Here is a 13,508-nt window from a genome sequence, read left to right on the forward strand (position 1 = left end):
TTTTAAATAAGAATCATCAAAGCTATTCTGTTTGGGTAAAATTTAACAGAAACAGTTTCACAAATAGTTTGAGACTGAAGGCACAAAAGTTGAATTTTTTACATTTACCAGAAGTAAGCCAAAAGGGGGTTTAACATCAGATGTCAATTGTGCAGAATCACATCTATTTAAAAGAATATATTCTGAGGTATTCTTAGAATCGAAAGTTTTAAATCATTTTCGATATCACTAATTGATCAATCGTCCATTATTTCACTAAATGGATTCTGAAGAATTCTGACCTGAAATACTCTTCTTCCAGATAAATGTTCCACAATTTGAGGTTTTGAGCAAGCAACATTTCTTCTTGTGGCGTTCACACCTCCGATCATGTTACTTGCACCCCATCCCCACAGTTCATGATCTTCAGTAATAGCCATTGTATGCTTTTTACCACAAGCAACATCAATGATGCATAGTTGTTTGCCAATACCATTCAATGCAATGCGATTGGGTTCTGCAACTAAGTCTGCAAAATAATTGATTCCAGTTTCATACGAGGTGTCGAATGTGTCAATCAGGGATAACGAAAATCGAAAAAATTACTAGTCGGAATAAATATGAAATAATATTTTTACATATGGAAAATCAAATATACAGGGTGACCCAAAAAAACAAAACTAATAAATTTTTTTTATTACTTGTACGAAAACATAAAACATTTATTCAATTATGTTTGCGCTTGAACTTTTGAAAGTGAATGATTAAACCCAAACGTTTCAGAAATTTGAAAACCAATGTGTATCAGAACAATCCTCAAACAATTCAAAAAATACTCCATTTGTATAAATCTAAAATTGGTTATATTCGCTTTTGTAAATTCCTGATTCTAGGAAGAATTTAGAATATTCAAATTTGAAAACGTCTGTTCAACCATTAATTATTTTATGACTGACAAAAAATTAGTTAACTTCTGGGAGAATATAATAAAAAACACTAATTAGAACAACCTTTATCTCAATTATTCTGCATAATACAAATTTAATTTCTACGAATTTACAATTGTCTTGGTAAATTTCTCTTGTGGAACAGACCCATTTTTAGAATATATTTGATATTTCAGATTCGAAAAATGATTTTAGAATGTATTCAGAATACTACCACACATCCTCGCATATAAGCCGACAACATAAAATGGTAAATTTACATAAAAAAAAAATGGCATAGCCAAAAGCTGACCCCTTAGTTTGGCAACTTTTTTTCGAGTTTTAAACTTGGATTATATGCGAGGAAATATGGTAAATTATTCGTTTTTGGCCATCCCTTGTTATAGGTATTACTCCTAAAAAATACCTTTGACAGTTCCACATTGTCCATACTGTGAAGCTCCCCAACAAAAAGTAGAACCAGATCTATCCACTGCAGCAACATGATGGTAACCACAAGCAACTTTAGTTATTTGATGAGTTTTAAGAATGGTTATTTCATGTAACGTAGATTCGATTCTAAAATATTATATGTTATTACATGCATTAGAATGTTAGTGTAACGATACTTTTGTAAATGGCTCCAGAGGCAGAAAAGATAATGGCAACTGGTAATTAAGAATAATAATTCTAAATCATACTATACAAAAATAGAAGAGTGTTTAGTTTTTTATACGGCGCTTATTCACATGCTCTGCTCCGAACAATGCTCCATGAAAGCAGCCAGTGATAACTGACAATATGTGGGGAACTACCGTACCATTATTTGGAGCGACATGAAGTTTTCAGGTTCAGAATTGTGTAAGAAATTTAGTTTACTAGGGTGAGGTAAGGGGAATGAGATTTGAACCAGAGATGTGTAATATGCGATCCCAACACACTCTTCTAACCGTTAGATCATTCAATTTCTACGTTTACTGCATGGAAACTCAGTGACAGATATCACATGATAAATAGGGCTGGGCATTTCGAATCGAATATTCGAATCGAATAGTAAATTATTCGAATCGGTTCAGAGCGAAATTTCGAATCGCAGCCATCTTGTTTTTTGTCCTTTCTGCCAATTGTCGAGCTAAATTTCTCTATTCCTTTTATTGAGGCCATATTTTTTTCAACGCAATTCTGACATATGACTTTTTTCTGTAGTTAGTTTTGATGAAAACAAGTTTTTTATTATGCGTGAACACTCAGCAATCTGTCAGAGTGATGTATTTAACGTTTCCAGTAATTTATATGTCTGGAAAACCCAATACAAGAAGAAAGTTACATACAATTATATATCTCCCAAGTAATCTATATTCGATTCGACTCGAAAAAAATATTCGATTCGATTCTGAAATCATCAGGTATTCGAAAATGCCCAGCCCTAAATTGATAAAAAGGCAGTTTCTACTAAAAAACATAACAATGACATATAACAGGTGTTTGGAGTTGCGAATTCATACAGGTACTTAATTAATGCAGTCACGTGTAATTGAGTAGATTTGTGAAAGGGTTCCCATCCCTGAATTGAATGAAAAGGAATTTTAATTTGTTGTGGATTACTTTGTATTATGAGCCACCAAATGACTTTAAATACATCAGTACTTGTAAATGTACAATTGAAAATGAGTTTGATATTGGGTGATATTGTAAGTTTTTTACCCAGAAATGTGGAATTCAGATGCTCATAGATGTTTTCCTGATTATATTGACATGAGCTGCTTTATTAAATCTCACGTTAACTGGTATTTACTAACATTCAATTCTACACTATAATTCATTACAGTCTTGTAGCTATTGGCAGTTTAGTGATTACCAATGCTACACCTAGAGATCAGTCGTTGCATTGTCACTTTGGTATCTGCTCTCACTTGGCTTGACATATTCTCAATCTCATACCGGAGTGGTCCCAATTGTGGTGACACTTAGGTATGCGTTTACATACCAAAGTACCACCGCTCAGTCTCAATAATTTCTGAGTGAGCACACGCGACCTTACTATAAGAAGATTTCTTCAAAAACAAAATTAATATCATTTTACCCTTGCAAGGTCAACTTCGCCGAGCCTGGTCGCCCAACTTGGTAGCATTTTTCATCTTCAGATATAATTACACCACAGCTTTTTCCAATAGCAAATTGCTGGACAGCTAGTTCTTCGAGTTGAAGTACAGAAGTCCGAGAAACTCCAGCAGAATTTTCATCTTAAAGATATAAATAATATTTATTGAGTTTTATATTTAAAGGATTTTATTTTCCTGCACGGTAATTAAAATACTGTTCCGTGTCTGTGATATTGTAATCAGTTTTTTATTTTACTTTTTGACTTCATCCCAATTTAAAATTTTTTCTATCCCTCATCGATGAGGAAAATTGGTGTCAATTAAGTATCAATGGTAAGTTTTAATCACAAATCGTTTGACACCTAAATTTTCCCGAAATACTATCTATTTAAATTCCTTGCTAGACATTCATTCATCTAAAATAATCTTGCCAGATGCCAATTTTGATTTCAAAATCAGACATGGTTTAATTTTTTTATTGAAAAATGTTTAACAGCAATGATTTATAGATATTAGCATGTTGTAAAATTTTACAAATCTGTCTAAAACTAATTTTCATTTTTTAGGAATTTTATATTTTATACTAATTGAATAGGCTATTTAGAACTTGGGAGTTTTTCTTAAATCCTCTTTTTCTAGATTTTTATGAAAATGATGACATACAATTATACATAGGTAATCAATAATGCTTCATATTCATCAGATATTAAAAATATAAGTCACCTGGTTTTGGTTTCCCACCTCCACGATCCCAAATCCATAAAATCTTTTGTCTCATTATACAATTTCCAAATCAGATTGTTCCAATTTTAAGATCCATATTATAAATATCACAAGCTATATTGCCCATCGCTGCTTTATAACTTCATTGGCTACTTAGAACATAGATACGAGCATTATTATACAACAATACTGTTTTATTTCAACTAAAAAAAAAGTAACGAAAATAAGTAATCAACAAAAATACTATTAGGCCCTCTTTAGATCAGAAAAAACTATCTTGACAAGTATGCTTGCAATAATTGGGCCCTATCTTAAAAATATGGCCCATCAATGGCTCACACTTGTTAACAATCAAAGATGAGAACAATAATAAGACATATTGTTTTATTTATGTTTATTGATAAACAAATTTCATATTTAACATGGCAGTATTGTGTAGAAATGATTGAGAATAAACTACATCAGTGTTAATCTTTGGGAAGGCAGCAATATATCTGGTATTAGGACTCAAAATGCTGTATAAGATTTTCAGAGTATTGATTTAAAATTTCGATATCATTTCGCTGCATGGAAGTTTTTAAGTTCAGAGCATGAAAATAAAACAAAAAAGTTTACAAAAAATCAGGGCTTAGACCTGACCTGATACAGATATATTATATGTACATACTATGCCTATCGAATATGACTAAATCAAAATGCCATACTCAAACATGAATTTACCAATAAATGACACAACATATAAACAAAAAACAATATTATGGTAAACAAACAAAATTGTACAAAACTAGGACTAGACAGACTATAAGATGAGCAATTATTAAAGGAGTGCCATTCAACCTCTTCTGTGAAGCTGAACCCCCACTGAAACAGGAACCTGTGCACAATAGTTCAATTGTCTTTCATTGTCTGAATTGTATAAACTAAAGTTATATATAGAAGGAAAACTAATCCGGCCAAACAAAAGATCGGGTTGAACAAGTGTATCGGGTTTAATAACATTGGCAAACTCAAATGTATTTCATTATATTTAAACAATATAAATACATTAATAATATAGAATCTCGCATTAGAATGGGACTCACACAACCCACTGGACATTGCATGGGAAACCCTAGGGTGCCACGGACCACGGTTGAAAAACACTGTATTAAGGTCATGTCCATTGCCTAAAAAGTAAGATACATGGATATTTTTACATAAGAAAAAAAAATTGAACTAAATCAACAATGTTCCGGGACTGTTCGAATAGTAATCCCAAACTAATTCTTAAAAAAAAAAAAAATTACCTATCATGGTAAAGTTACATATTTATCGAAATGCTACCATCTCTGATTCTGTAATACCACATGCCACCAGTAGTGAGGAGTTTGTAACAATTCTTTCTTATTATTTTAATAAAAAATTCTTATATTCCAATAATTCTATTGTCCTGTTTGCAACAACATAAAATCCAATGCGCAGGGAATTTTCAATTAAATACAAAGGTAGTTAGTTATACATTCACAATTCTGTTTTTTTCCAAATTGTAATCCATCAATATGTTGGGAGAAATCCCACATTCGAATAACAATGAAAATATAATAGGATTCGGTATTCTGGATTCGATTTGACTATTCTAGAATGGTAAATTAAGCGCTATATTGCCCATCCTGCTGATTTTATGTACTCGCAGACCTATTAGTACCAATATAATCAACAGGTAAATTCATAGCAGCAGCAATGTTTTTTTGAACAAAATCAGAGAGAGATCCTTGAAAACTGTTTAATACAGAGTTCACTTTTTCTTCAAATTCATTAGCCCTACGAATAACGGAATCTGCTTGTTTTATTCGATTTTCTAGATCCAATTTTTCAAGTTTCTTTTGATGTAATTTCTCTCGTAACTCAATTACTTTTTCTTTCATAACGTCCGCCGTGTTCTGCTCAGTATAAATACATATTTCTGACTCTCCCGAAGCGATCTCTTTTTCTTGTAATGATTTCACTAGATCTTTATATTGCAGTTGGGCCTTGTCTGATGGGAGAACGAAACCATCCGGTACACTCACAATATAATCACGTAGGTAAATCAGCAAGCCGTCGGAATTATGCTCCAATCGGGAATAAAAAGTCTCCAAAAAGTGCCTCAGTCCTTTCTCTATCTTTGTATTCATTTCTGATTTTTCATCTTCAGATTTTCCTGCCATTGCGAGTTGCATTAAAGGCTTTTTTAATGTCGGAATCAAACTTGTTACGTGTTTCAAACTCAAGTTGAAAATAATGTCGACAAGTTCATCAGACGTTGTTCCAAAATGCTGTCGAACATACATTTCATCCATACATAATTCCAACTCTTGCTCTGAATCCATCTCAGATTCACTCTCGGTGCGAGGAAGTTTTGGTTCCGGGGAGTTTAGGTCAGTATCTGAACTGATCATATTTATCCGTAATTCTCTTACACAAATAAATAAAAAACCTTGATTACTTTTTACAATATTTAATCTACGATACAAATAAAAATATGGTTAGTTTAAATACCATTTTATTGGGCACTCTACAGTCAAGCATATGGATTTAATGTTGAAAATCTTTGCTTTTGGTTAATTAATAATTCTGTAATTACTGAGCACACATAATGATACTTTTGACCAGGCTGCAGGACTTGATAAAAACCACGGGGGCTATATTCAAACTGTGGATCCAGCTCCGGATACGAAGCTTCACTAATTTATGTCAGAGTTGGTACAGTAACTGAATGGTACAATGGTACAGTAGCTGAATGGTACAATACAATAACTTTTTTTCTATCGGTACGTACACCACATTCTTTTTCTCTGAGAAATTTAATACTGTAACAGTAATGTTTTAGATTGCACTTGGTTTTAGTTTATTGCGCAAAACTGGTTTGTGCAATATGGAGGTGCGAAAAGCCAGATGGTCCCATGAAGAAGGGGCTTGCAATAAAATTGTTTGAGGCTGCAATTTGATGATGGTAAAATAGGGGTCTAGCAAATGCTAACACTGCGTAAAAAAACGGCAAACAAAAATCTGATGTGAAGTTGTTTTTTTTGAAAAAAAATTTCTGGCAAAAAATGAAATTCTTGGCATACCCTTTAGGTAATACTGTAATATCAAACCTGCTTCTATACCCAATATTCAATTGAGTTTTCAAAAAAAGTCTTCGAGTCCCGCATGCAACGAAATTTTTGAAAGACATGTAATCAGACCTACTTCACTAATCAATTTTCAACTAAGAAGAGTGACTATGTCACATGCCAAATAAAATATAGTGCTCCGCATGAGACAGACTTGAAAAATAAGTTAAGAAAATTGTGCATTTCGATATCGCAATATTTTTTCTAATTCAATAAGATACCGGTAGTCTACCGGTACTCAATAGCACTTGCAAATTTTCAGGCACTAGGCCTATGTAAAAACTATTTCTTAATGTTTATGATTAAAAAAAAAAAGCAGAAACAAAGAAACAAGGGGAAACAGATTTTTACGAAGTGCCTGAAATTTTATCAGTGCCTGATTTTCTGCTCACCATACCCGTATTCTACCAATGAAAGATTAATTATACTTACCCTTTAAAATTGTATAGTTTGATTTACTTATGCAAACATACGGTACCTCAGTACCTATATTAGGTATTGTTCCATGCAGGCAGCCATGCATAGAAATGCAAAAGTTCATTCAAGATACAGACAGAAACCTGGAAACCTCAATAAACGACTATCGAAACTAAAAAAAATCGAAACGCCTGAAATCGCGAGTGCCTGGTTTTAGCCTTTTCAGCTTTTAGGGATACCGGTACCCCATTTACTTCGCAAGAGCTGAAAATAGGTTAAGGTCAAATTAAAACAATCACTAAATCCTGACAGTTACGGTACCGGCGTGACTCGATTTGTACGGGTACGGTACCGGTACATATCTGTCAACTTCTTTTGTACTACTGTTGATTTGTTGTGTTTTCTACAAAAAGTTTGAAAGTCAGCAGGACAGTGCATTCAATTCGAAACAAAGGTAAACTAACTACGGTACTACAGTCTTTTTTTTGCCAATTGATTGAATTAATAGTTGATTAGTTCCCATCCAAATTTGATCTGATCCCATTCCCAGAAATAAACATTTGCATAGAAAAATAATGAAGGCACTACAGTCTGAAAGTACTAACACTGTGGAAGCAATTCGGCACTTATGCTTCGCGACAATTTCGACTCCAAAATTTAAACATGGCCACGCGAGGTCGGGTATTTACAAAGTGACTATAAACTCTGGGTAGTCACTTTGCGTATTTATATGTGGTATAGGTACATACCGTACGTCCCGGTTATATACACGCTTTGGCCGGAACAGTCCTGATTTTTCAAAGCCAGTCCGTTAGACCCGAATGTTCCGGCCTTGCAATATGCTGGTATGGCATACAGTTAAATGATTTTTTTTATCCAACATGGATACAATAATTATTTTGAACGATGGCAGCCGATTTACTACTGATTTGTGACTCACATTTCACTAGTTAAGAGAGAGAGAGAGAGAACGGCTATATTGTTATAGCATAGTTATATCAACCATAAGCAAATTCTCAAGCAAATTTTATTGAGGTTGTTGATCAATGCGGTCAGTTCAAATTCATCACTGATGATTCATCAGTCTGCAAGTTTTGTTGATGTATACACGTTGTATGTTGAATTAGCTAGCTTTCAAATTGATCATCAAGGAGTTCTGGCAAACAAAAAACATATCTTAATGAAATTAGATTTAATGAAAACTACAATTATTACAAATCTAATGCAGGATCATGATATCGAATGAATCTGTATCCATTATCTTACAGGTATGGATGCGACCATGGAATAGATGGATGGCAAAGTATAAGTTGCAACAAGACCACAGTGGTACAAGATCTCAGCTTGCGTGACTTGATAATACATCCTCAGTATCCATTTATTGATGCTTATCGTAATGACAAAGTAACTTGTGATTACTGTGGATTGGTGGAGATAAATTAACCATTGTGCTTCGAAAGCCACTTCAATACGGACCTATCAAGAAATTTTTTTTGTTTCGGTGGGTCTGGTTGTAAAGGTTTCAGTCTAAAGTTGGACACCGATACTACAACAAATTACAGTTGCAAATGAAAATTAGCGTGCCGTAATATTGCGACTTTGTGATCTGAAAGAAAATTCTGATGGGTAGCCGGCTAGTCGCAACCATTTGTTCAAAGAATATTATAAGATATGACTTGAGGGTCTAAAATTTTATTTGAGAGGAGTGTTCGTGTTACCCAAGCTAATTTGCAAATAGTATTCATAGTACCAAACGTACCACACTTTACAGTAATTATAAATTATATTAGAAAAATAAAGCACATCAAAAATGTATTTTTAAGAAAACAATTGGTTTTATCTGCAGATACCAGGTTTATATTAGGTTGACCATTCCAATGCTAAATTTTCCTTAGTCAAAAGGCACACTTGATTCGCAAAGATTTGTGAATGCGCACAGTACACCAATTTGTCTAATGTTTTGATTCCATAGGCAGGAGGTTGTGGATCGGTACTGCTCAGGATGGGACATTTTGCTTATAAATGCATATTACGTGTTTCACATGAATCCACCGTGCTCAGATACGAAAAGGAACAAGAAACAATCAGACAACACCTTCTGACCATCGATGAAGATTTCTTTCAATTTAAAACGCAAATATGCCTACAAATAACGGTAGTTTTTAGGATAGCCTGGTAGTTTCACAGGTTCCAATCCCATGCGGAGATAGTTATGTGCAAGAGGATTGCAGCTCTCCTCCCACCGAGGGTGGTTCACACAACCGCGGGCCGGTTACGACATCCCCCACCATCAAGTCCGTGCTTCTGAAAACAAATAACTGGCTATCTAATCCCGACATAGAATGGTAATCGTACGATGTTGCACCTGCAATCCTCCCCCAGATAAATCCTACGGTGATCAGAGATGCGGTGGCGAGCGTATTCCTGGATGGCGAATTATTGATTATTCTTTGCATGAGCACTGGCGTTAAACTTTAGTTATCTATTCAACTTTTCACACTTATTAATGTAGACTATTACCTGCTAACTAGGGAAATAATACAAATGATTTCTTACATAAGTCGTCAAGTCTGCGAGTAGACAAGCAAGAAGGCCCAGTGGCGTAACAACGCAATGTCGCGCCCCTGTATCTTTGCACGAAATGACGCCCCCTCAACACCTTGGTAAACGCTGAATAAAATTCCACACAACAGAAGATTTAGAGCAGTGAATAGTAAATTTTGTCGAAAGTTCCAAATTCAATGTCTAGTTTTCATTGAAGCAAATTCAGAAATTATATCGTCAAAAGATAATGTCTCGACTAAATCACTTTCAATGGGCAGTATTGCTGGCACAAACAGTCTGCTTTCTCTCATAGTCGATCTCAAATAAAACTTTATCAACTTAGGTTTTGACTTCGTTATTCGCAGCTTGTGAAATAAACGGCAACAGTGAGGTAAAACTTGAGACTCATGAATAAATAAGGTGTTGATTCACATAAACGATATTTGCAAACCACTGCAGGGCGTCCAGCGCTGTAGCGTCATTTTTAAATGTAAAATCACTTGATTGTACTAGTGCAGTGGTTCTCATCCGGGGGTTCCCTATAGGGGCCACGAAGCAGTTCGAAGGGGGCCACGACACAAGACTAATAATTTATTATATAGCGACTTCGTTTGCATACTTTCCACGGCAGTTTCATTACCTGAATAGGATTGTGAATGTTTGATCATAATGGAATTTGAAGTCTACCAATGAAAATAGTTCGCCGGTAGGCCGTCTGGTCTAACCTACAGAATGGCAGTTCCACTCGACTGCGAGATAACCTTCGCTAGCGTGTTAAAGACGCAATTACGAAAATGGAACTGCAGATCCGTTTTAGATGAACACATGAATAGCTGCGTTCCTGGGCCTTCAAGCACAGAAAGATGTACTAACAACAACAGTTCCGTTGATTTTACCAAAGTAAATTAAGATGCCAGAGAATGTGATTAATGCTGGCATTGCTCGCATGTAATGAGCAATAAATCATTACGTCCATCTGAACTCCAAAATACCGCGACAAAAATTACTCCCGGTGAAAGACGTTGGCATCGGTTTCTTTGCTGCCAACTGCAAGCGAGTTAGATTTGACAGGGACGCACATTGACTAAGTTCGGGTTTCTGTCGGAGCAAAAGCCAATCTTTATTACCACAAAAACAAAATTTATAAACCGTCCTGATGTTGAAATCCGTCTAGCTATAAAAAAGACTGCGCCTAATACGATAAACCTGTCAGACAGTCCTATGAAGCGGGGAAATTTAAGGGGAAAGAATTCCACAGCTTGGGCCCAGTATAACATAGGCCATAGGGCATGCTGGCTCACAGATGTACTGATAAAAGGTATGAACAAATTGGAACTACTTCTTCGATTGGAAGTAATTTTAGTTATTATGTCGTCGAAGCAGTTGGACAAGGAATTGTTATGAAAATCATAAATGAATGATAATACTTCAAATTTTTTTTCTTTAACTGCTTGCGGGCGCGAGCGGGTCGCCAGCCTGAATGAATTTGCTGTTTTATTTTATCTCCTTTTGCCTGGGGTCTATCGCTGATCTCCCATTTCCATCCTAATTTGCTTCTCCCGCTACTGATTTCACTTTACCTTTGCTATCTTAAATATCTTTTTTTCCTCGACTGCTTTGAGGGTCTCGCTGATTTTTATTAAATTTCACTTGTTCCTAATTTCATTTTCGCTGATTCCAAGCCTAATTTTCTCGCTGATTTATATTTTCACTTTGTCTCCATTTTATTTATTTGACTGACTGCGGATTGGTTGCTGTTTTCCTTATTTATTTCCCCTAGCTAGACTGCTTGGTACTTACTGACTTTTATTATCTCTGTTTAGCTGTTTATTTATTTTCCACTCACTGGACTGCTTTCGGTTAGGTATACCGCTGCTTCATTCAATTCACAACTTGCTTGCTTGATTATATTTTTCCTTCACTGCTTTTGGTGATTCAATTATTTTTAATCTCCTTTGTCTCGGCAGCTATATTTTAAATCTTTGCTGCTTCAGCCAGTCTAGTTTCTTTCATTTCCCATCTCAAGTTTTTTTCTTTGGGCCTCCCTGATTTCCATTTTCACTCTCAGCCTTTATTTATTTATTGTCTGCTGACGGATGGCTGCTTTTTTAATTTTTTTCTAATTTTGATATCCAGGTTTCTTTTTTGGAACTTTAGGATAGTATAGGAGTTACATATTTATCCCGGGGGAAAGGAAAGCCGACGAGGCGGCTTAATTATATGACGAACCACGGTCTCTCGTCCGGTTTCCAGTCCAGGTCGGGTATGGGGATTAGTTAGCCAGTTATCTGTTTTCGGAAGCATGGACTTGATGGTGGAGGAAGCCATAACCGACCAGCGGTTACGTGAACCACCATACGGCGGCGAGGAGTCCAGCAATCCTCTCGCAGATGATCATCTGCGAACCCACGAAGGGTAATCAGAGATGCGGTGGCGAGCGTATTCCTAACGCTTAGCACGATGCGCCACACCGCCGAGCCTTTGTTTTTTATTCATCTAATTTCTCTCATAACTTTCTTTTTTAGTTAGTTTTGTGATTGCGCGGGCTCATATATGTATGTTGTAATTTACTCTTCCAATCTTGCTGTTATCGCTCCGTTTTTACCCGACTGATCGAGCGCCTTGCCCCGTTTCCTTGAACAGGGTGTTGTTAGGTATTGATTTGTATGTAATGCTCATCGTCATTGATTGATTTCGATTGCTGCGTCACAGCGATCTTCCCTGATTTCCATTATTTTGTATTTTTACTCCCACTTGCATATCGCTGAGTATATTTTTACCCACTCGATCTTTGGAGCGATTTTCACTCACTCTATACTTAATTCGGTTTAGTGGTCTGCTGCTGGCATCGTCAACTTGCTACATTTCTTTCACGGCTTGCGTCTCGTATGGCTGCCTGCCACTAGTTCCCATTTACCTCCCCCTTTTGCTCTCCTTGGCTGCCGCTCTCGATTGGTCGTTGTGCCTTTTCTTCCCTCGACCGCCTGTGACTCAATCTACCCGGTCTGGTTCGAAGACTTGTCCTCAATGTTTGACTATGTTGCTACGCTTCCCCTGCGCCACCGCTTCTGATGAAGATCGAGTGGATCAGAATCTTACTTAGTTACCGACTCCACGCTTGACAGCCCACGACAAGGCTAAATAACCCCGAAAAAATTTACTATATTTCTATCACCCGGAATAAATATGTAAATCCTATCCTACTTTTCTAAGTTTCACAGCTAATTTTGATGTCCGGTACCGTATCTACTCGAAATGGTATTGTAGAAGTTTTACCTCAGAATCGAAACGAGGTTTTTACAGTCGACACTGCTCCGATTTGACTGCGTCTTGCTTCATTCTACCAGCCACGTTCTACAGTCTCTACGTTCTTGCCAACGTACTCATGTTCGCGCGAATGTTCCACGGTCGCAAAAGCTTTTCCACATGATGCCGCTCTGCGTTTTTCATAGTTACGTGCAAGTTCTACCAAATGCAGAAAATGAGCTTCAAGCACGAGGTTATTCCAATTTCGCAGACGTTTGAAACGACCTGTCCTGCACAGATTTATTGAGTAGAATTCACGTCCAATAGATAGGTGCCGATATCAGAAGACGTTCTGTAACCACTGACCTCCAGACTCTTGGTGGATTAATAAGTAATTACAATTCACTTCGGATGGATAGGTGCCGATATCGTTAGAC

General features: G+C 36.1%; 2 protein-coding genes across 4 annotated transcripts in view; both read right to left on the bottom strand.

Moving 5' to 3' along the window:
* The window catches only part of LOC120330076 (alsin-like), a 30,052-nt gene extending 26,183 nt beyond the window's left edge, over positions 1–3,869 (bottom strand). For all 3 annotated transcript variants that reach the window (XR_013479487.1, XM_078118273.1, XM_039396899.2), the window contains exons 1-4: positions 3,731–3,869; positions 2,989–3,148; positions 1,333–1,484; positions 282–508 (exon numbers count right to left, since the gene is read on the bottom strand). Coding sequence is in view for 2 of the 3 variants with exons in the window: in XM_078118273.1 (XP_077974399.1) it covers positions 282–508; positions 1,333–1,484; positions 2,989–3,148; positions 3,731–3,785 (594 nt within the window). In the remaining variant the exon portion in view is untranslated. The remainder of the gene's footprint in view (positions 1–281; positions 509–1,332; positions 1,485–2,988; positions 3,149–3,730) is intronic.
* Positions 3,870–4,270: 401 nt separating this feature from the next.
* LOC120329517 (uncharacterized) lies at positions 4,271–6,390 on the bottom strand. The gene has a single exon (XM_039396162.2). It carries the CDS (start codon positions 6,145–6,147, stop codon positions 5,389–5,391), a length of 759 nt encoding a protein of 252 aa, XP_039252096.2. The 5' UTR covers positions 6,148–6,390; the 3' UTR covers positions 4,271–5,388.
* Between the last annotated feature and the right edge of the window lie 7,118 nt (positions 6,391–13,508).

The sequence above is a fragment of the Styela clava genome, chromosome 12 (assembly GCF_964204865.1).
Source record: "Styela clava chromosome 12, kaStyClav1.hap1.2, whole genome shotgun sequence".
NCBI lineage: Eukaryota > Metazoa > Chordata > Ascidiacea > Stolidobranchia > Styelidae > Styela > Styela clava.

Excerpts from the sequence above, each read along its gene's own strand:
- LOC120329517 (XM_039396162.2), bottom strand. The coding sequence starts at position 6,147 with ATGATCAGTTCAGATACTGACCTAAACTCCCCGGAACCAAAACTTCCT.